Source organism: Ursus maritimus, unplaced genomic scaffold, assembly GCF_017311325.1.
Source record: "Ursus maritimus isolate PB19 unplaced genomic scaffold, ASM1731132v1 scaffold_26, whole genome shotgun sequence".
Classification (NCBI taxonomy): domain Eukaryota; kingdom Metazoa; phylum Chordata; class Mammalia; order Carnivora; family Ursidae; genus Ursus; species Ursus maritimus.
The window spans coordinates 15,518,251-15,542,581 of record NW_024425119.1 but is presented as its reverse complement, the minus strand read 5'-3'; the positions used below and the strand labels follow the sequence as shown (position 1 = coordinate 15,542,581).

The window sequence follows — 24,331 nt, the reverse complement described above, 5'->3', positions numbered from 1 at the left end:
AATAAAATAAAATAAGAAACTTGTACAGAATTCTCTGTAGTCCAATAGGCTCTGTTTGTGGGTTTCAGAGTTGCTCAAATTATGAGACCTAAAATGCTACACAATGATTTTCTTTTGTTTGGTAAATCTAAACGAACAATTATGAGCCACTAAAAGCACTTTTTTAAAAAAGATTTTATTTATTTATTTGACAGAGAGAGACAGCCAGCGAGAGAGGGACCACAAGCAGGGGGAGTGGGAGAGGAAGCAGCAGGCTCCCAGCGGAGGAGCCTGATGTGGGGCTCGATCCCAGAACGCCAGGATCACGCCCTGAGCCGAAGGCAGACGCTTAATGACTACACCACCCAGGCGCCCCTAAAAGTGCTTTTTAAGAAATATGTATTTAAAATTAAGACTAATCAAGAGATGGCACAATGAATAATTAATATAAATTTAATAGCAAGTACGAGAAAAATATTGGTATTTTAAAAGTTCATCCTTCATTATAAGGATTTAAATAAATATAATTCCATTTAAGACAAAAAATCTAAATCTGTGTGGATTTATATGTGTTTATAGGTTTGTATACTTATATATTCTATCAATTTTTATATTTATATATTAATATTTTCATGTAGAAACCACACTGAGCATCATTAGAATCCAAACCCATTGGGTGAAATTTTATAGGAAAACAGAATTTGCACAGTGTCAGTCTGTCCCCACATATGATTACAAAAATAAAAAGATGTCTTTACAATGGACAGGTCTGGTTGATACTGTCTTATTAAGTTGATCAAATTTAAAATTGATATCATATGCCTACTGATATGTTGTCATCTGAAAGACACATCACCAAAAATGTTTAATCTGAATCTAAGAACAAGAAAGTAATAGACAGGGGCACCTGGGTGGCGCAGTCCTTAAGTGTCTGCCTTCGGCTCAGGGCGTGATCCCGGCGTTCTGGGATCGAGTCCCACATCAGGCTCCTCTGCTGGGAGCCTGCTTCTTCCTCTCCCACTCCCCCTGCTTGTGTTCCCTCTCTCGCTGGCTGTCTCTCGCTCCATCAAATAAATAAATAAAATCTTAAAAAAAAAAGAAAGTAATAGACAAAATAAAGCCAGATTCAGGTTCATTCTGTAACACAACCAGCATATATCCCTCAAAAAAATGTCGATGCTATTAAATACAGAAAAAGAAAGAAAGAAAATGAAAGAACTCTTCCATTTTTTTGAAAACTAAATAGAAATGATAACAAAATGCTTGTGTGGTCTTCATTTGATTCCTGGATCAAAAGTATAGCAGTTATAGGGGCACCTGGGTGGCGAGTCGGTTGGGCTACCCACTCCTGGTTTCAGCTCAGGTCCTGACCTCAGGGTCAAGGGGTCAGGCCCCACGTCAAGCTCCATGCTCAGGGCAGAGTCTGCTTGAGATTCTCTTCCCCTCTGCCCCACCCACTAATGTTTTCTCTCTCTCTCTCACTCTAAAATAAATAAATGAATCTTTAAAAAATATATAACAGTTATAAAGGACATTATTAGGAAAATTGGGGAAATTTAAGTATGAATTTTATATATATATAATATTATTATATTAATGTTAAATTTCTTGTGTGTGATAATGTATTGTAGTTATTTGGAGATTGTCTCATTCACAGGAGATACATGTTGAAGTATTTAGAAGTGAAGTATCATGGTATCTGCAACTTACTTTCAAATTAATCTGAAAAAACATTGAGTGATAGAGCAAAAGCAAATATGCAAAAATGTTAACAACTGGTAAATCCAGGTGAAAGATACACAAAGGTTCATTGTACTACTTTTCCACTTTCTTCTAGGTTTAAAACTTTTGAAAATACAAGTTGGGAAAAATTAAACCAAATAAAACTCTTCTTTAAATCCTTTATTTCATATTTCCAATTCAACAACATTGCAATATACCCTTTGTGTAGATTTCAAATATTAAATGTTGAATGAATGTTACAAATTAGAATCAGAATTTACAACAAGGCACGTAAAGAAGAAGTCAGAAGACTTCAGAATTATGTGAAATTTTGAGTACAAATATAACACAAGAATACAGGATATTGGTGACGTTCATATTCAGACTGTTTGCCCCGTCTTAATTTCTCTGCTCCCCTCCCACTTAGAATCTAAAAAAAGCATTCATTATAAATTGGAAGTGCAGAATTCTTAGAAAATAATTGGATGAGTTGCATGATTCTCCTTATAAGTACAATCTGCTTTTCAGCAACCTGTAAGCCATTGAAAAAGTAACTCCGTACCCAACAAAGAAAGCCAAAGCACGATTTGGCTGGGGAAGGGGTATCAAATATGCGATCGTGTGGTAGATCCGCGCCCCAACAAAGAGTCTGAAGTGCAGGATGGCCGTAGAGAGATCTGGACCGCTCAAGGAATACAGAAGGCCAATACCAAGAAATGGCACAATATTTTCAAGGTCATTCAGGTGAGCTCTGTGGGAAAAGATGAGTAGCAAATCACTAATTTCAAAATCTGTAGAAATCGACTCATTTTTCCCTTTCTTCTAAAACTAAATATAATGTTAGTGGATCTTAAAAATGCATATTAGCTTTTTTTTTTTTTTTCAAACTGCCTTGTTTCTTTAACCATTTGGCTTTTATTTAAAATGTCTTCTTATTTTGTTTCTGTTTTTAGTGTATCTCAAACATACAGCAAAGAAGATACTTTGCACTTTCAAGAATATCAAAAACTGCATCTGTATCATAAAACTCACTTCAGTTTTGTAGATATGAAATACTTTTTCTTCTGAGGTTCATACAGTGGCAATTCAAGATTCTTTGCAAAAAAGGACAATCCTTTTGGTTATAATCTTTCGTAAGACTCCCCTCTCACTTCTGCCAGTCTACAGAATGGTTATGCAGACAATCCCTTGCTCATTCACCCAAACTACTAGGTTGCCAACAATTAATTTATCAATGCAACACCAAGAATCTTATGCTCTCAAGTTCCAAATTACAGAATACATAGTAGCCTTTCAAATATGGGTAAAATTTTAGCCAATCTATCCTCAAATTACAGACAGAATTAGCTAAGCGAGGGAGCAAAGTACAAAGAATACACAAAAATGACAGACGATAGAAAGATAGGTTTCCTAAATGTTATCTTTATACCATAGCTAGAAGAAGAGTTCCTCCAATTCATGGCACCTTGGGTTTCTCTGGCTAGGATTGTGAACAGAAGGCACATTTATTATTGACTTGATTTTTTTTTTGAAGTGCTTAATTTTAAAATCTAATGTCCCTGTTTAAGTCGCCAGAATTAAAATTGCTCTAGAAATCTAGACTAGAAATTGAGATTTTTGAGAAAGCTTATCAGCTATCAATAGGTATTTCAAAATGAAAAAAAAAATCTTTTATGTCACTCTCTTTTCTTCTACCAAAAAATTATTACATATTTCCTGCTCAACGATCACCATCATCTCCCCCTCCTTTCCTCTCTCCTGTTTTCCACAGGTTGCCTGGCAAGGATGATCAGAACATACAAGTTTCGGGGCGCCTGGGTGGTGCAGCCGTCAGGCGTCTGCCTTCGGCTCAGGGCGTGATCCCGGCGTTCTGGGATCGAGCCCCACATCAGGCTCCTGTGCTGGGAGCCTGCTTCTTCCTCTCCCACTCCCCTGCTGTGTTCCCTCTCTCGCTGGCTGTCTCTCTGTCACATAAATAAATAAAATCTTTAAAAAAAAACATACAAGTTTAAAGAGGGTGACAGTAACCTAGATAAGTAATGGTTTTGAAAGATTTAAATAAAGAATGACCCGTTCCTAAGTAAAAGCAAAAGACAGGTGTGAGTGTTCCTGTCCCCCCTCCTTCATGGAACAGGCTACTGAGAGCAAGGTGGGCAAGAAGGGACAGGAATACTATTTCCTACTAAGGAAGGGTCCATTTCACCAATTACACCAAGGCTATTTGTTTTGGTCCTTTGAATTCTCCTGCCAGATCACAGATACAACTTCTCTTCCAATCTTGGCCATGTTGGTTTTCTCCCTCACAACTTCCTAAAGGGCAGACATCTTAATGTTGGTGAAGAAGCTTTAAAAGGGAGACCCCCTGGAAAACAATGTCTACTTCTAAGCCTACTTAAGCAATTGGCAAATAGAAGGCACTTTTGAAACAGAGAAGAAAGTCAAGGACAATAAGAGGCAATGGGTTTCAACTGGGGGTAGAGGGAAGGAACGTCTGAGGAAGGCTTCTTTTGACCTCAGTAGCCCCTCATTTTTTTCTGGCCTCCCTCTCTCTATCTTATTTCTCTTCTTCAGTTCTCTTTCCCTGTCTTCAGCCCTCCAAATGATCTTACAGATAACACTGCTCATCGTCCTAGGAAGGCCTGTTTTCAACAGACCCTCATCCTCGATGCTAATTCAGGACATACTCAATGCTAATTCATGCCATCTTTTGAGACCCTGGCGGGGCATACGCTTTCCCTGCTCTCCCAGTGAGCACCTGCTTTACTTCAGTATCACCTGTCTGCTGGAACCTTTTCTCTGCTCAAACAACAGAGCTCATCTTCCAGGGGCAGCTTCTTTCATCTTCATGTCCTTTCTAGACTGCTCCCAAAATCTCTGAGCAGGGGGATTTCAGTCTTCATGACCACTCTCTATCTGGGTCTATCCCCTCCCCCCCCAGCCCCGTGATGATTCCTGTTCCCATTCTCCTTTCTCCTTTGGACAGATGCCCCTTGGTATAGGCCTGCTCTGTGGCTGACCTTCCCACCAACTCTTCTCTGTGTTCGTGATGCTCCAGTCACACCTCCCTGCCTCAGATCAGAACCACCTGGATTTCAGTGTCATCCCCCTGACCTGGACCAGAGTTGCTACGCATCTTTGAGAATTGTCCGGGGGTGGCCAAGAACAAAAGAAGCTTCACGCCAGACTTTTCCAGACTCCCTTATCTCAGCCAAAGCTCTTCACACTCAGCATATAGCAGTGTCCATAGTTCCAGAAAGAAATTGTTCCAAATTGACATGATCTCTCTTCTCTTCCTCTTCCCAAATCCTAATATCCTTCAAGCTCTTCCTTCATGCAATATTCCTAAATATTTTAGGAATTTATACTTTGTCCCCCACAACTTAACATCTAGTAAGAGGTTGCTTGATATCATTCTCTAATTACTACATTTATGTTGGTCTTATTTTCAGGGGAAAAGTTAAAAACCCCTCAAGGGCAGGAATCCAGTCTTAAAGCTCTTTTATAGTATCCTAATAATAGGAAAAAGTGACCGTAATGCACACACACTAATCTCTCAGTGAATGCTTTATTCATGCACGGGGGCCAGAAGGGAAGCCATCTAGCTCAACCCCTAGCCCAAGGCTCAGTCCCTTGACAGAATCCCCGGTGAGTGTCCCCTACATTCCATTTAACATTCAGTGAAAAGGTATTCTCTGCCTTTGAAGGTAGTATATTCTAAAGGTCTCTCCTTTCCCTATATACCAAAGCCAAGCCTTCCTTCTTTTCCTTTTGAATGGTTCTCTTTATTTCTCCAGCTGCCCTGATTACCTTGCAACTTTCTTTTCATCTTGTGGTACCGAATGTATATATGATCTCATATTCTTTCTAGAACATGGCGAGATAGTATTAAAGAAATACATATGTAAAATGTTTTCTAACCATCACTGATTTCTGTCTGCCCAGAACACAAGTCACTTACTTTAGGTCACTTATTTCACATTTCCACACATATTACTTTATGCTCTTAATTATTTGTCCCATATGTGTATGTATTAATTTTCTCAATATTGCATACCTGAAAGCATACTTTTCACTTCATTTGTAGTCCTTGACGTTGGGAAATACTGATAGAAATAGCTTTATATGTGGAAGTAATGAAAAAACAACCCAGGTTAAAAATGAAATGGGGAGATTATGGAAACTCTTTATCTGAAAAGTATCTCCAAAAGTGAATTGTTACGAGAAACTTTTTGATGGTGTCGGTAAGGTCTCAAAAAAATATTACTGGAAACTGGACACCTTGACTTTCTTGGAGACTTTCTGTTGTCACACTGAAAAGCCAGTGTCCGATCACCAGGGGGCGCTGTGCACACAGTCGCTGCACCTCTTCAAGGACACTGATTCCTTTCAGAACTAAGGTCAATTGTTCACAACCTGACTAGATTAGCTTCAATAATGGCTTTCTCTTCTAGAACTACAGTCCTATGGGCATGGGGGGGTTAGGGTGGGAGGGGAGACTGGCGAAGAATCTAAAATCTCAAGATATCTTTTGTTAAGCTTTCACACATGACACTTGGATCTTCCTTTCAAACTTACTAATGCTACTGAGCATCTAATTATTATCACTTTCAAGTCCTGGGCAATGTTATGAGTATAGGGTCATGAATAGCATCATGTATGAGATTACCTGCTCTAGAAGGGATGTACGAAAAGGTAAAGACAACGTTTTAAACTGCTTAATGTCTCTGGTGGTTTTGATAACGCCACAAAGCTGTACTCACCTTTTCTACTGTTTATTCTTTTTCATCATAACACTTATAATTTGCTGATACTGTTTGAAATTTTCACACTGATTCTTTGTCCTGGAACTACTTGAGATCCACATTCTTGGCATAGTCCGTTTTTAAGACTGGCTGATTTACTCAATAGGACCGCTCATTTAACAAGTATATCACTAAGTGAAGCATAAGCCAACGTTTTATTCAAACTACCTAGCACAAACTTCCTCTTAGGAGGAAAATAGTTTTGCTTCCTAAATAACTTGGGGTTAAATTTTTTGCATCTTTTTGGTACTGGAAGAGCAGAAGTGTATATGGAGCCAAAGAAGAGCCTGCAAAATGGTGTGATGGTGGGCATTATTTGAGGGGAAGAAGATACAGTGCAACTTCCCCAGGGAGAGGATGCTGAAGGACCCTGTCAGAGCTGCCTAACATACAACTTGAAATGTTTGTGTTGTCATCATGTAAACTCTGCCCCTCGGTTTCGTCAAGTCTATTTTATCCACATTTTTTAAGTTGATTTGTGGAGAGTTGAGGAAAGAGCCAAGTTTACATCAGCCTAACACAATGTAGACTATGGAAACATGCACACGTGTAGGAACCCAGACTGAAAGTGAATCTTGAGATCAAAAACCAGAGGGAATCTGCAGGAACCTTGGAAGGCGCTTCAGACTTTCACAGGGAATCAAAAAAAAGTGATAACACAAATATGATCTAGATCCTAAAGATGTGTAGAAACTCCAGCTGGTTCCTGAATTACGGAAGTAAAATTCTTTTATTTCAGTATCCAGTTCACTCTTCATACTCGCCAAACTGAAACAGTGCATCAAATATACTCATGAGGTTTCCTATCTTAACTATTCACCACAAAACTAAATATCTGAATGTTTAAGCATGGCTATGAAAACATGTCCCTGTTTCTTTAATTTTATACAATTTTACTTATTCCTTGAAATGTGCCTAAAATTGTACCATGTTTGGATGAGCGTTAGAAAATACTCAATGAGAAGATGTTTCAGATGTTATAAAAAGGTAACTAATAGATTGGTAATAGAATCTCAATATAAAAAATTCTGTGGGGGAAGAGGGTTATCCAAGATGGTGACATAGGAGGCTCCTGAACGCCCTTCCTCCCTCAGCCACATCAAATGTACGGCTACACACAAAGTAATTACTTCTGGAAGAAATCCAGAAACCAGCTAAATGACCCCTACATGTTGAACAAATACCCATGGTGAAATGGGTAGGAAAGGTTGAGACACAATCTTGCCATAAACCCTAACCCCAGCATAGTGCCACACAGTTCAGAGGGAACTCCCAACTCTGAGCTTCTTTCTGAGGAGCACTGGATTTGGACCCTACATTTAGTGCCCAAACATTTATGTCTCTCACCCAAGGATGGGGCCCCAAAATATCTAGCTCTGAAAATCAATGAGGATTGCATCCCCAAGACCCAGAAGACTCACAGCAAACAGAAGAGAAGTTGTTAAGGGACGCAGGAGACTTGCTGTGTGTCAGCACAAAGGGAGCGGGCAAAATTGTCCATCTCCCAGCCTTTCCCTGAAAGGGATCCAACTGCATACTGTGAAATCTACTGCCTAAGTGTTAGCATGCATGCATCTAAGGTTGGGCTTTGATCCTTCCTAGAAACCAGGGAAGCCAGCAGACATCTCCCCCACCTTCTCCCTCTAGCTCAATCCCAGTCACAAGAATCTCTCTGGAAGAAGCTCATACACCTGTATGCACTCCAGATTTTATGGCTGCAGCCCTAGGGGTGGTCCCTGGATTACCTGGCCCTGATAGTTATTAGCACTACCACTCATGAGTCTCATAAAAATACAGCAAACAAAGAATCATTCTCAACAAGCTCAAGCAGTCACTGCAGCTATCCCTCCCCATGGCTATATCTAGGCCCAGCACAGAGGGAGCAGACAAAAATACCCAAATCCCAGGATCTCCCTAGCAGGGGCTGAACTACATACTTTCCCAGCTGCTACCTGAGCACCCAGCTTCCACTCAGCCTACCTCTAGATCCCAACTGTGTTCCTCCCTTTGGAATATGTGACAAGTCTCGGCACACCCAGAACTACTGGAGGCCAGTAAAAACAAAGAAGGCAGCTTGGACAATCACAAAGGTCTGAGAGTCAACCAGGGGCTCAGTCCAGGATGATCGACAAGTTTCATCTCCTACATGAGACCACACTGTCAAAACTTGGAGAAGTGGTTGCTTTATCTAATGCACAGAAACCAACACAGAGCCAAGGAAAATGAAAAAGCAGGGGAATATGTTTCAAACCAAAGAACAAGATAAATTTACAGAAAAGGATCTTAATGAAATAGAAAAAAGTAGATTTTCCCAATAGAGAGTTCGAAATAATGGTCAAAAGATGCTCACCAAGGTCAGGAGAGAAATGCATGAACAAAGTGAGAATTTCAATGCAATAGTAAATATTAAAAAGTCCCAAAAAGAAATCACAGAGCAGAAGAATATGATAACTGAATTTAAAAATCCCATAGAGGGGTTCAACACAGGCTACATCAAGCAAAAGAAAGGATCAGCAAACTTGAAGACAGGGCAGTGGAATTCATCTAACTGGAGGCACAAAAAGAAAAAAGAAAGAAAGAAAAAGAGTAAATATAGTTTATGGAATTTATGGAATACCACGAAAAAGATGAATGTACATATTATGGAGGTCCCAGAAGTAGAAGAGAGTGAAAAGAGGGCAGAAAGCTTAACCAAAAAACTAATGGCTAAAAACTTTCCTACCCCAAAGAAAGAAACAGATGTCCAGATGTAGGAACCTCACAAGTACCAAAAAATGAATCCACAGAGACCCACACTGAGACACGTTATAATTAAATTACCAAAAGTTAAAGACAGGAGAGAATCTTAAAAGCAGCAAGAGAAAAGTAGCTTGTTTCATACAAGGGAACCCCATAAGATTATCAGCATATTTTTTTTTTCCAGAAACTACAAGGCAGAAGGGAGTGGGATGATATATTCTAAGGTCTTAAAAATAAATAAATAAATAAATAAATAATAAAAAAAATTTAAACTGCCACCAGGAATCCTCCTCCACCTGACAAAGTTGTCCTTCAGAATTGAAGGAGAGATAAAGAATTCTCCAAACAAAAGCTGAAAGTGTTCATCACCACTACAGCAGCTAGAAATGTTTAAGGATGTTCTTTAAGCTGAAACGGAAGGACACTAATTAGTAAGAACAAAGCACATGAAAGTATAAAACGCACCAGTAAAAGCAAGTATAATTAAATTCAAAATACACTAATGTAATGATGGTGGGTAAATCACATAACTCTCGTATAAAGACTAGAAGACAAAAGTAGCAAAGATAACTATAACAAAAGACAAAGAATGACGGAATGGATTAAAAAACAAGACCCAACTATATCTGCCTACAAGAGAATCACTTCAGCTTTAAGGACACATGGGCTGAAAATGAAGGGATAGAAAAAGTCCATGGAAATGGAACACAAAAGAAAGGAGGAAAGCCATACTTAACATCAGACAAAAGAGATTCCAAGCTCAAGACTGTACCAAGAGATGAGGAAAGCCATTATATAATGGTGAAGGAGGTCAATTCATCCAGATGATACAACATTAGTAAATACTTATGCATCTAACATAGGAGCACTTAAATACAGCAAATATTAACAGATCTTAAGGGAGAAGTAACAATACAATAATAAGAGTATTATTGGGGACTTTAATATTCCACTTTCAACAATAGATAGATCATCCAGACAAAAAATCAATAGGAAAACATTGGACTTAAACTACACATTAGCTCAGGTGAACCCAAAAGACATTTAAAAACACTCCATCCAATAGCAACAATACATATTCTTTTCAAATACACATGGAATATTCTCCAGGATGATCATATGTTAGGCCAAAAAACAAGCCTTAATAAATTTAAGAAGTTTAAAATTATATCAAGCATCTGTTTCAACCATAATAGTATGAAACTAGAAATCAATTACAAGAAGAAAACTGGAAAATTCAAATATATGGAGATTAAACAACATGCTACCAAACGAATGGGTTAAAGAAGAAACCAAGAGAAATAAAAAAACTCTTGAGGCAAATGAAGATAGAAAATACCAAAACTCATGGGATATAGTGAAAGCAGTTCTAGGAGGGAAGTTTATAGTGATAGATACCTACATTAAGAAAGAGAAAGATATCAAACAGCTTAACTTTAAGCCTCAAGAAACTAGAAAAAGGAAAACAAATTAAACTGAGAGTTAGGGAAATAACAAATATTACAGAGCAAATAAATGAAATATAACCTAAAGAGACAACAGAAAAGGCCAACGAAAAGAACTGTATTTTTGAAAAGATAAAATAAGGTAAATCCTCAGACTTACCGAGAAAAGAACAAGGAAGGATTCAAATAAATAAAATCAGAATTGAAAGTGGAGACATTCCAACTGATCCCACAGAAATACAAAGGAGACTAGTATGAACAATTACCAATAAATTGGACAACCTGGAAGAAATGGACAAATTCCTAGAAACATACAACCTATCAAGACTGAATCATGAAGAAACAGAAAATCTGAGCAGACCAATTACTAGTGATGAGACTGAATCAGTAATCAAAACCTCCCCATGAAGAAATCCAGGGCCAAATAGCTTCACAGGTGAATTCTACTAATCATTTAAAGAAGAATTAATGCCAATTCTTCTCAAACTCTTCCAAAAAAGTAGAGAATAGAACACTGCTAAACTCATTTTACAAGGCCAGCACTACCTTGATACTAGATAAGAACACTACAAGAAAAGAAAATTACAGGTCAATATCCTGATGGACACAGATATGAAAATCCTTAACAAAATATTAGCAAAACAAATTCAACAGTTTAATTAAAAGGACTTAAAGAATCATACACTATTATCAAATGAGATTTAATCCAAAGATGTAAAGATGGTTGAACATCTGTAAATCAATACCACATTAACAAAAAGGACAAAAGTAGTATAAATCATCTCAATAGATATCGAAAAAGCATTTGACAAAATTCAACATTCCTTCATGACAAAAGCTCTCAACAAATTGGATATAAAGAAAATGCAGTGACGGCCATATATGACAGTTTCACAGCTAACAACTTACATCACGCATCATGAGAAGCTGAAAGTTTTTCCTCTAAGGTCAGGAATAAGATAAGGATGCCCACTCTCACCACTTTTGTTTAGCATAGTTTGGAAGTCCTAGCCAGAACAATTAATCAAGAACAAGAAATAAAAGTCATCCAAATTGGAAAGAAGGAAGTAAAACTGTCTCTGTTTGCAGATGACCTATTACATCAGAAATCCTAATTCCACTAAAAAACTGTTAGAACTAATAAATGAACTCAGTGCAGTTGTAGGCTATGAAATCAGTCCACAAAAATCAGTTGCATTTTTATACACTAACAATGAACTATCAAAAAGAGAAATTAAGAAAAGAATTCAATTTACAATAGCATCAAAAAGAATAAAATACTTAAGAGTAAATTTAACCAAGGAGATGGAGGATCTATAACTGAAAACGATAAGACACTGGTGAAAAAAATTGAGGAAGACACAAATCAATGGAAAGATATTCTGTGTTCACAGACTGGAAGAGTTAATATTGTTAAAATGTCCATACTTACCATAGTGAGCTACAGATTCAGTGCACTCCCTCTCAAAACCCCAATGGTATTTTTTTAGAGAAATAGAAAAAACAACCTTAAAGTTTGTATGAAACCACAAAAGACCTTGAATAATCCAAAGGAATTCCGAGAAAGAAGAATAAGGCTGGAGGTATCATACGTCCTGATTTCTAACTATATTACAAAACTATAATAATCAAGGCAGTATGACACTGGCATAAAAGCAGAGACACAGATCAATGGAACAGAATAGAAAACCCAGAAATAGGGGCGCCTGGGTGGCTCAGTCGTTAAGCGTCTGCCTTTGGCTCAGGGTGTGATCCCAGAGTCCTGGGATCGAGGCTCACATCAGGCTCCTTCACTGGGAGTCTGCTTCTCCCTCTCCCACTCCCCCCTGCTTATGTTCCCCCTGCTTGTTCCCTCTCTCGCTGTCTCTCTCTGTCAAATAAATAAATAAAATCTTTTTTAAAAACCCCAGAAATAAACTCATGCATTTATAGTAAATTAATTTTTTACAAAAGAGCCAAAAATATACAATAAGAAGGGCTAGTCTCTTCAACAAACTGTGTTGGGAAAACTGGATTTCCACATGCAAAAGAATGAGACCAAACCCCATTTTATACTATACACAAAAATTAACTCAAAATAGATTACAGACCTGAAACCATAAAATTCCTTGAAGAAAACATAGAGGTAAGCTCCCTGACATTGGCTTTGGCAATTATTTTTTTGGACTTGACACCAAAATCAAAGACAACAAAAGCAAAAATAAACACATGGGTCTATATCAAACCAAAAAGCTTCTGCTCAGCAAAGGAAACAATCATCAAAATGGAAAAACAATCAATGGAGGAAATATTTGCAAGCTACAAATCTGATAGGTGGTTAATACCCAAAATATACAAGGAACTTATACAGTTCCATAGCAACAATAATAATAATAACCCAATTAATAAATAAGCAAGGACCCAAGTAGTCACTTTTGTCCAAAGAAGACATCTAAAACCACTGATTTTGATTCAAAAATCAGCCAAAAATCAATGGTTTTGATTGGCAGCCTCCCCTCTCTTAGAATGGCTATTGTCAAAGGACAAGAGATCATAAATGCTGGCTGGCAAAGATTGGAAAAAAGGGAACCCTGTTGGTGAGAATGTAAACTCATACAGCCACTATGGAAAGCAGTTTGGAGGTTCCTCAAAAAATTAAAAATAGAACTACCAGAGGATCCAGCAATTCCATTTCTGGATGTATATAAAAGAAAAGAAGAGAAAAGAAAAGAAAGGAAAAGAAAAGAAAAGAAAAGAAAAGAAAGAAAAGAAAAAGAAAGAAAAGAAAAGAAAAGAAAAGAAAAGAAAAGAAAAGAAAAGAAAAGAAAGGGAGGGAGGGAGAAGGAAGGAAAGAAAAGAAAGAAAGAGAAGAAAAACCATTATTCCAAAGAGATATCTGCACTCTCATGTTCACTGCAGCATTATTCACAATAGCCAAGATCTAGAAACAACCTAAATGTCCATCAACAGATGAATGGATAAAGAAAATGGTAGATATGTGCAATGGAACATTATCCACCCTTAAAAAAGTTATGTGCAACAACATGGACAAACCTGAAGGGCACTAGGCTAGGTGAAATAAAGCAGACAGAAAAGACAAATGTATGGTATCACTTATATGTGGAGTCTAAAAGACAGGGGAAAAAAAGTTAAACTCACAGAAACAGTAGAAAGGTGGTTGCCAGGGGCTGCCAGGGGATATAAGGAGAGGTTGGTAAAAGGGTACAAAATTTCAGTTACAAGATGAAGAAGGTCTGAGGATCTAAAGTGTAAGATGGTGACAATAGTTAATAACACTGTACTGTAAAACTGAAATTTGCTAAGAAATTAGAACTTAAATGTCCTTATAAAAAACAAAGGGGGTAATAATTATGGAGGTTATGGATGTGTTAATGAGCTCAATGGGGATAAACCTTTCACAACAAATATGTGTATCAAATCATGATGCTGTGCACTTTAAATGTCTTACAATTTTGTCAATTACAGTTCAGTAAAGGTGAAAAGAAAGTTTGTAATTAACATGACTTTATGGCAAGGATTAGAACTAGAATTCATGCTTTTTTAAAGAAGTGTATTAATTATATTATTAGGAAGCTGTGTGGATGGTATCTTGGCTTATTGCTTTTCATTGTTCATTGAATTCTCAGTACATTAAACATAATACCTATGAAGGAGAGAGAGAAAGGAGGGCAAGATTTCCCACGTTCATATTTTGAGTCTTATGCAAAAGTATCTTCAACCGTTCGCACAAGCTGACAGTCTCACCTCTGGAGAAAGATGACAAAACTGCAAAAATCCACCATCCTCATTTTACCTCCTACCTGTAAATCTTTTTGAAAAATCCCTACACAGAACAAAGTCATTAACCCCAACAAAGTAGGAAATAGGCAACGTGTGCAACTGCAGTGAGAGTTGGAGACTTCTAGATCCCTGGTTTTCTATCATTATTACATGGACCAGTTAAAATGACTGACTTTTCTCCCTTTTAATGATCCCCAACATCCTCCCTGAACTCCTTGACCAAAATTGTTTATCAAGTAAACAGGAGACAGTGGGTTTACCTCCGAACACGTTCCACTCTGTCATCTGTCCGAAGATACTTCTTGGCATTTTCTCCCTTGCCAAAGTTGGCACAGTCTTCTGGGTTGACAAAAACCTATTCCAAATACCAAGGGAAAAAAATGTATTTCAAATGCCAAATAACATGGGGGTCTTCTATCTGATACGTTATTTGCATTTTAACAGAAGAAATACAGGCATCCAGGTTGGCCCTTACGAAAAGAAAATTTGGAGCTCAAACACGGGGAGGGGTCTATACTTTAAGTTTTTCTTAACAGTGCAAAGCATTTTTTAAAGAAAAGCATAAATAAGAACTTAAATAAAAACTAATGTATAAAAATAATGAAAAGGAAGCAAAAATGGAAGAGGGCATAATTCCAAGCCATCACACTATTATTATGGTGAACTGGCATCTTTTCATAGTGATGTTGATGAAACTTCCCTCAAAAGTATTAACATTTTCAACTGGTTGGCTCATATGAAATTCTTTAATTTACCAACCACAAATGTTAGAGAACAGGCAAGAAGCATAAGAGTGAGGGGCAGGAAATGTATTTTGTACTTTGTTAGGATATGTGCATCTTTTTTCTTTGGCTAAATTAACGAACACTTTGGGTTGAATAATATAGTGAAATATAAGAAGTTGAATGGCATTCCTCAAAATACCAAGTACGTATTCTAGGGCATATGTTCATTTATTCCTTCCTGCAAATTATTATGCTGTTTGATATGATTTCCCCATCCCTTGAAACTTGAAAAATGCATTTAAAAAATATTTCAGTATGTTCCCCTGTTTAATAATTTATAATAAAGAAAAATATGAACTACAAAATTAGCCTAATTTAAGCTTAGAAATCCATAAGTATTATATTATTTTTCTTAATACGATATAAGCATTTATTTCAGATAGAGATGTTGAGGAGAACTAATGGGAAGGGAGGTGATACAGTATCAGCTCTTGAGGTCAGCTCTGTCTGTCTTGTTTCTAAATAAATGCCTGGCACATGCTAGATATGTTTCAAGTAAGTAAATAGATGTATTACAATGGAAAGTCCATGCCATTTGAGTTTGAGGCAATCTGAATTCGAATCTCAGCTTCATTCTTCATTGGTGTATAACCTTGGGTAAGCTACTTAACCTCTCTGACTTTCAGTTCCTCATCTATAAAATGGGGGGACTAATGCTCATTTCACATGATAATACTAACCATTATGTAAAACAATTCCAAGATTTCGCACCTACAAAGGGTATCACATGGCTCTTGGCACATATCACTGGCACTCCAAAATTTGAGTTCTTTTCTCCTTTTCTTATAAGATGGGGTACATTTCTGCTATGCCTAGAACTACTCTGTTTCTAGAGGACATTGTGGACCCAGGGGTAGGCAGTCACTTTACAGCCTGCTGCTCTGACATCTGGACCCCTTAGAGACTTAAATATGTCTGTAGGTGCTCCCATTAAAATGCAAATATCCTTGGGAAGGAATTATACCTCAAGATAGTAACAGGGAAATACCTTAAGGATGACTGCCATCTCTAGATAAAAGCAAGTCTCTGAAAGACAAAAACTTGGGACAGGCACTAAAAGAGAAATAGGTTGGGGGGGGCGCCTGGGTGGCCAGTTGGTTAAGCATCCGGCTCTTGATTTTTGGCTCAGGTCCTGATCTCAAGAAATCGAGCCCCATGTCAGGCTCTTCACTGGGCTTGGAGCCTGCTTAAGATTCTCTCTGTCCCTCTTCCCCTGCTCTCTCTCTCTCTCTCTCAAATAAATAAATAAATAAGAGAGAGAAATAGGTGGTTTCCAGGAAGAAGTCGCTGACTAGGGACAGGGTGCACACCAATGACCATAGCTTAACTTTGTCAATGTAGCTTTGCTCCACCCCCTTACTGTGTTATAAACCCTGCCTGAGTATAAGATATACTTTTCAAAATCTTTCTACCACCTTCCCCAAGTCTCCAGTTTAAGAAAAAAAAAATAGTTCTTATGATACTGGGCAGAAATAACATCCACTTCAGAAGTCAGAACTACATAAATTCATATGCCTTGCCCCAGTCATAAAAGGCTCTACTGATAATAAGGACTTAATTCTGTTCCCACAGGCATATCCTTGACTTGTAATAGAACTAAAAACACCAGCTCACCGCCTGGAAAATGACTATTTTCTAAACTCTAGTTGACAAAATTAACTTCAAAATCATAGAGTTTTCCTGAAAACTTCGATACTCCAAGAATCTCATATAAAAGCAGCATGATAAAAGGTAAAAGCCACAATGAAAAAACCACTTCCTAGCTTCCAGGAGAAAGTGCCTATTCCATAAACATATCAGATGCATTTGTACCAAATGACGACATAATTCATTTGCGACATTAAACAATGTGCCGCTGGGCTTTGCCATAAATTTTCTTTAAAAAGTAAATTAAGAAAACTGTTTTCCAGGGGCACCTGGGTGGCACAGCGGTTGTCTGCCTTCGGCTCTGGGCGTGATCCCGGCGTTCTGGGATCGAGCCCCACATCAGGCTCCTCCGCTATGAGCCTGCTTCTTCCTCTCCCACTCCCCTTGCTTGTGTTCCCTCTCTCGCTGGCTATCTCTATCTCTGTCGAATAAATAAATAAAATCTTTAAAAAAAAAGAAAAAGAAAACTGTTTTCCAAAATGCCAACCCTTACAGGAAAATATTGCCTCCAAATGTCTTACCTTTCTTGTCAATCTATAGAATGCGGTCGCAGTGCTCATAAGCATCATTTTGGAAAGAATAATCGTTGCATAGGAAGCAAAGGCCATGAATACTTCATTTTCCATTAGTTCAGTGAGGTCAACCATTTTTTCAATTTTGCTCTGGAATCTTAAAAAGATTTTAGACAAGACAGGAAAGACAGACATAAATACCTCGAATAACTTGTGCTTATATTACAGCATTCACCGTATTGTTCTGAAAAATATCTTGGGCTGCTGCAGGAGAAGTAATCTTTCCTAACATTTCAAAATAAACAATATACTGTGCTTTTTTCTAGTTCTATAACATTATGCTTGAAGATATCAAACAAGGACGGAGTGAAATGAAAATGTAAAGGTATGAGAAGCAAAAATAAATGGGCAAAATGCTATAAAGAGAGACTAAAACCCAGGTTTTGGATCAGGATGAACCACAAGTTGGACACAAAAGGCCAGAGTTCATGGACTGATCTCTTTAGAAACAGTAAATTATGTACACAGTAGCACCATCAATGTTTGATTAGAAATGCCCAAGTTCTGGGCGCCCAACTGACGCAGTCAGTTAAGCGTTTGACTCTTGATTTCAGCTCAGGTCATGGTCTCAGGGTCCTGACATCGAGCCTCGAGTTGGACTCTGCACTCAGTGTGAAATCTGCTTCTCTCTCTCCTTTTTCTGTCCCTCCCCTCTGCTTGTACTCTCTCTCTCTCAAATACATAAAGTCTTAAAAAAAATAAAATAAAGAAACGTCTAAGCTGTAATATATGTCCTGCTTTCGAAACCCAGCTTACAGCTTTTTGTCATTTCAATAGTATTTAAGATCCCCGGCTACCAGATATGAATTCCAGTCCCACCATCTGGTTACTAACTTTGGTTGAGAGATTTGGCCTCTCTGAAACTAAATTTCTTCATTTCTAAGTTGGGAATAGTAATAGTTCCTAACTGACCGGTTTGTTGCCAGGATTTAATTGAGATAACATGTGGAACATACTTAGCACAGCACCTGGCCCACGAAGAAAACCTCGATAAAGTTGATTATATCCTTAAGATCATCATTATCACCATGATTATAGTCATCATTAATACCAACAACACGAGGGAGCCAGGAGAAGCAGGATAATGGAAACAAAGGGCCCGGCAAAGGCAAAGTAAGGAAGTGGCATTTATGGTGTGGGAAGGAAAATTAGCTTTATGCAATTCTTCACGTTACTTCACCTTCCACTGAACCTAACTTTCTGTCTGGAGCTGGAAGTATAACTGGGAATGTACCCAGAAGGGAAGCTAGGGCATACTGGTGATACTCAAGTCAAAGTGGGTAGTCATCTAGGGTAAAGCTTAAAATTTAAATTCCCTACCCTACCTGATAGCCATTCTTTTTAACATCCTCTTGTTCTGTTATCAGCTCTGCTGTCTGCTGCGTCTCTCTCCTCCACATCAACACACATCTTTTCTCACACCCAAGCTTAAACACTATTTAATCCGCTTAGCATGTAGTATGGTCTCTTGGACATAATGTCCATTCCTGCCTTTGAAACTCAACCTCTATATGCAACCTTATCAGACTATCTATCAATCTACCAATAACCTACAAATCTAGATCTCTTTCTAGACTCTGCGACTGGTCGTATAGCTGTCTACGTATTGCTGTGAATGCGATATAACCAACACACATATACATATATGCTTCATTTTACAACCAGCATCTATGCCGTATACTTTATATGCGTCACATAAGCTTTGTAACTATGCTAGCAGAGTCCTCGTAACTACATGCATTTTACAGATGAAGAAAACGTGACTCAGAGATGTTAAGCAGCCAAGGTAGGACACAAACCCACATCTCTGACTTGGTGTCTTGTACACTCACTACACTCCGTCTCCTTCAAGAGACTGCGAACTGCTTAATACTGACTCAGCTAACATTGGCTGAATGCCTGCTCTGTGGCTGCCACCGTGCACGTCTGTTCTCTTGTTTTTTCTCCCAATGGTGCTACAAGGTAGGTTCTATTACTCTCATTTTTCAGATAAAGAAACCGAAGCTTCCGAAGTAACCCCTATTTTGTTTTTTTGTTTTGTTTTTAAAGATTTTATTTATTTATTTGAGAGAGAGCATGAGCAGGGGTGAGAGGCAGAGGGAGAAGCAGACTCCCCACTGAGCAGGGATTCCAGACGCGGGACTCGATCCCGGGATCCCAGGATCATGACCTGAGCAGAAGGCAGACGCTTAACCAACTCAGCCACCCAGGTGTCCCAGTAACCCCTGTTTTGAAAGGTAGCCTGAATATGTACTTCAGACTGAAGCAAACAGAAACTGTATGTTTCAGTTTAAAAAACAAAACCAAAGGCATATGATACATTAATCCACCTCCCAAGTCAGTAGTCTTGAAAGCACAGAATGTGATACAAGCTCCCAGCGCAAGGTAATACTTTTAGTACCATTCGAGGTCTCTGCTCTTGCTCTGGGAGCAGGGGTGGGGTTGGGGAAGAAGTCATGAATAAACTGTGCTATCCTTCAAAGCTCATGTAAAGCAATTAGCTTAACAAGGGATCCTTAAGTCCTACGCCTCTGGACAGAGATCCGAGGAAACACAGCAGGAGTGTTAATAAAAAAAAAAAAAAATTAAGAAAAGTTTATCAAGTCGGAACTGTTGTTATTTAAGAATAATTTTACAACTAAACAATTTCCGTAGGTTGCTACAGATGTTTATAGAATGAAATGCATTTAGCCATGGAATAGAAGCGCAGAGAACGGTTTTCTTTTGGTGAAACTGGTTTTGGAAAAGGAGAGAAAAAGTGGAAGCCTTCCAGAGCTGCTGGTGGGAAAAGAACACAAAGATGTCAGCAGTTAGAGGAAAAGGACAATGCGACATTTTTTTTCTTTCAGTGTGAACAACACATTGAAAGCGCACCTCGCACCAAGAGTTTTTCCAACACCAAGAATGTGGCTTAACTTCTTGAGTCTGTGGTTTGGGGAGATGGGCCAATGCTGAGCCTCTGCTTCACATCCTACAGGTCTATGAACCACTTCTCAGAGACCGGTATCTTCCACTCCCAGGATACCCGAGGGCCAGGTGAGGAGTAGCGAAGGCGAGAGAAACAACAGAAGTGATTTGGGAAGGGTATGTGGGGGTGAGCACTGTGTATTGTGTAAGACTGATGAATCACAGACCTCTACCCCTGAGACAAATTATACATTATAAGTCAATTTAAAAAAAAAAAAGAAAAAAGAAAGAAACAGAAGTGATTTACAGGATGGAATAAGATGGTGCTGGCCTAGACTTTTTTTCAAAGCTGATTTGTCAGGAAGTTCCCTTGAGCCTACATCATGGCTGGGCACTGCAGTCAATACAAAATTATTGGGGCTCCTGGGTTGGTTAATAAGCGTCTGCCTTCAGCTCAGTTCATGATCTCGGGGTCCTGGGATGGAGCCCCGCTTCTCCCTCTCTCTCTCGGCCCCTTTCCCCCACTCGTGCTCTCTCTCTCTCTCTCTTTCTCTCTCTCTCGCAAAGAAGTAGATAAAATCTTTAAGGAAAAAAAAACCCACAAAATTACTAAACACTTTTTATTAGAGAAGGTCGCCAGGAGGGAGGAGAGCAGTGTAGTAGTATTAATAATTAAGAGGGTAAAATGTTAAGTGTTTTGAGTATTCTAGAAATGAGGTATGAATAATCTAAGAAAAGACAAAACATGAAACTTGGTTATGAATTAGAATAAAATGTTACAGTGATAAATTATATTTGTCCAGTGTATCGTTCCCTTCATTGTCCGGCACTGGTTGGCATAGCAGAGAATACCTCCATCTCTTTCACCAGAGAGCTGGGCTCAGTCCCCTAAGGTGGATGTGACCACCTTCAAAGGGACAAAGAGCAGTGTGGAGCACACAGAGACTCTGGAGCTAGACTAGAGTCCTGGAAAATTCGGCTCTGTCACTTACTGGTTGTGGTTTAACTTCTCTGGGACCTACTTACCTTACCTGTATAATGAGGTTAAAAATACTTCCTATCTCACAGGATTCTTGTGAGTATCAAATGAGCAAAGTCTAAAGAGCTTAGAAAAGCACTGGGAACTAGTAAATGTTATATAAGTATTTGGTAAATAAGTTCCTACTTCAGCACTATTCTAGGCCCTGAGGGTTTTCAAAAAGCTTGCCCATTATCTCACTTGATCTAGAAAACTCTAAGGCAGTCAGAACAAGCAGTATTTGTCTCTGCCGTTAACATACAAGGAAAACTGAAGCCTGAAGAGGTAGAGTGAGTAATGTGACCCAAATTCACAGCGGAGGGAACAAGACTGGAACCCAGTTTTCTCAAGCATTTAACTCATGGGCTATCCACTATCAAGGCCAAGAATTCTAGACCACTCGGGTTTTCTGGGGGCCTTTATCCACCTGCTTATTCCTATCTTGCCCTCCTCGCCCAACCCCTCAGCACCTACACCAGCTGTATCTATTACAGTTGAGTCTTTATCTCTCAACCAGGCAATATTCCTCTTCTCTTTACAGGCTCTGGGCCAAAAAGGGCAAAGTTCTCTTCTTACTTACGGTGGCCTTGCAACATCCATATTGTGAAACATACAAAAAATCTGCTCGAGCCATGACTCTGCAATTTCATACCTTCTAACACAAAAGTTAACACTACCACAAGATTTAAAAAAAAAAAAAAAGATAATTCAATGGCCTTGTTGCTGTTTCCCAGTTCTAGCTTTTTTGAACGGGGATGGTGACTGTAGACTTGGCCTCCTATGCTTCAGAGCCCCGGTGCTGGGGAGAAAATGCTGGGGGCTCTGGAAGAATGTAAGGCAAGGCTGTGCTGATCCCCTTTCCCAGCCTGAGTGATTAATAAACTCCACTCTAAAACAAACCCTTAGAAAAATTGTATTTATCTGCCACCAAGAGCAATATTCAAATTCGGGCTGATTTGCCATTTAAGAAAATGACCAAAGTCCCCACATAGTCCTCTGATTTGGGGAACAGCAAAGGACAGCAAGCCCTATTACTATCTTAACTCCCAGTATAGTAAGCCCCCCCCCCCGGGGGGGGGATGGGTAGCTTGGTATTCACTGCAAGGGAAGGCCCTGCAGAACTCTGGTCGTAAATGGCCATAAGGCTGTAAGCTGGAGATCTGGGGAATTTTCCATGTGACCATACAACAATGCTTGATCATAACGCACTTGGCACTCTCTTGGAGAGAAAGCAGACAGAGGGCAAAGGAGAAAACAAAAGGGTGCCCAGAATACTAAGAGGCTGTGAGAGTATTTGGAAGGAAGCAAGGGGATGGGAGATTTGCAAGCACCTTCTCTCCACTGCCCCAGTTCAGCCATAGCAGTAATATCTGAGGCTTCACCCCCTAAATAAGAGTTTCCCATGGCTTCCTCCTTCACACTGCGGGGCTGGCTATAATATCACAAAGTTTAATCTCTGTTCTCCTGCACTTTGTTATTGTTGTTCTATTATTACTAATATTTTTAAACTTGCTGAGGTTCCTCTTGCCGAGCAAAGTGAACCACGAGGAGCGAGCCCTTCTTGAACTTCAGTGGGTGCAAAGGCCAGTTTGTCCAGAGCCCCTGCAGGATTCCACGCCCGAGGTTGAACAGAAGTTGTCCGAACTGTAGCGGCTTCACATATTACTACGATTTGCACACAGAGCCTTGAGCGCCCAGAGACTCTGGAGCTAGACTGGGGTCAGGGTGAATTCCACTCCGCCACTGACAGGTTGTGATTTAACTTCCCTGGGACCCCAGAATTCCAGGGGGCCCATTCAAAGCGGACGCTGGCTTGGCTTGGGAATAAAAAGTGAGTAACTCACCACGTGCACATAAAAGGATTTCTCTCTTAAATTTCTTTGCTGGAGTTTGACGGGGAAGTTTGACAGGGAAAACTTACCTACAAGGGTGCGGGAACTCAACTCCCTTTCAGAGGCGACGGACTGAAAAGCCAGCGCATGGCAGCTACAGGGAGCAAAGAAGTTTGACGCCGGCAAAGACCTCTCCAGCCCACCCCCTGCACCCACTGTGCCCCTTGCCGCCCACCGCCCTCTGCGCACCCTCTCCTTCCGCGTCCCTTCCCGGGCACGTACTGTGAGTGCGAGTAGTCGTGCTGCAGCAGCGAACCTGTCCCAGCTGGCGGCTCGCGTGGGCACTGAGGTGACTGTGACCGCCGGGGAAGGCGGGACGCAGGCGCCACGCCCACTCTAGCTAATTTCCAGTTAATTCGCTCCCCGGTGCTTCAAGCCGGGCTCCCAGCCTCGCCAAGCACCTCCCCTAAGTGGCCTGATTTTTCTGTGCAAGAGTAATCACCGCCCACTGGTTCCCTTCTTTGACCCCCTGCGGCGCCTCGTGGAAGCCTTTCTTCCCGTTTCCCCTATTCAGTGGGGCGGGGATGTTCGCGGTTAGTATCCGACCTCTGTTTCCTCCGACTTTTCTAGCACGCGAGTGGGAGAGCAAGGAAAAGGCGGTTAACTTTTATTGAGCTGGAAACAAATTTTTTAAAAAGGTTTTAATGTTGAATTTTGAAAGCTTTATAGAAGACTTAAATCTCTACGGGGGGAAACCTGATTAGGAAGATCGGTAGGAGAAGAAAGGGAAGAAGAAAGGGGGGTAAACTGAAGGGGGAAGGAACCATGAGAGACTATGGACTCTGGGAAACAAACTGAGGGCTTGGGGGGGGGGTGGTGAGATAGGCTGGTGATGGGTATTAAGGAGGGCATGTATTGCATGGTGCACTGGGTGTTATAAGCAAGTAATAAATCATGGAACTTTTAAAAAATTAATTTATTTTAAAAAAAGAAATCATTCATAAAATTACCTTCCCTTGATAATTTTAAAAAAAGAAATCATTCATAAAATTACCTTCCCTTGAACTTCACTTTCCCTGCACCAGGGGCATGGCAAAGGCTGG

The 24,331-nt window shown here is 39.5% G+C and overlaps 1 protein-coding gene across 3 annotated transcripts; it reads right to left on the bottom strand.

The window, feature by feature from the left end:
- Positions 1 to 1,866: 1,866 nt before the first annotated feature.
- MGST1 (microsomal glutathione S-transferase 1) lies at positions 1,867 to 23,668 on the bottom strand. Of its 3 annotated transcripts, XM_008707056.2 has the most exons (5): positions 23,511 to 23,576; positions 23,318 to 23,382; positions 17,421 to 17,568; positions 14,728 to 14,822; positions 1,867 to 2,452 (listed from the first exon to the last, which is right to left on the bottom strand). In XM_008707056.2, exons 3-5 carry the CDS (start codon positions 17,544 to 17,546, stop codon positions 2,206 to 2,208), a joined length of 468 nt encoding a protein of 155 aa, XP_008705278.1. In that variant the 5' UTR covers positions 17,547 to 17,568; positions 23,318 to 23,382; positions 23,511 to 23,576; the 3' UTR covers positions 1,867 to 2,205. The 3 variants fall into 3 exon arrangements, with proteins under 3 accessions (XP_008705278.1, XP_008705276.1, XP_008705277.1); XM_008707054.2 differs by lacking the exon at positions 23,318 to 23,382 and having other exon boundaries at positions 23,511 to 23,668; XM_008707055.2 differs by lacking the exons at positions 23,318 to 23,382; positions 23,511 to 23,576 and adding an exon at positions 20,346 to 20,494.
- Between the last annotated feature and the right edge of the window lie 663 nt (positions 23,669 to 24,331).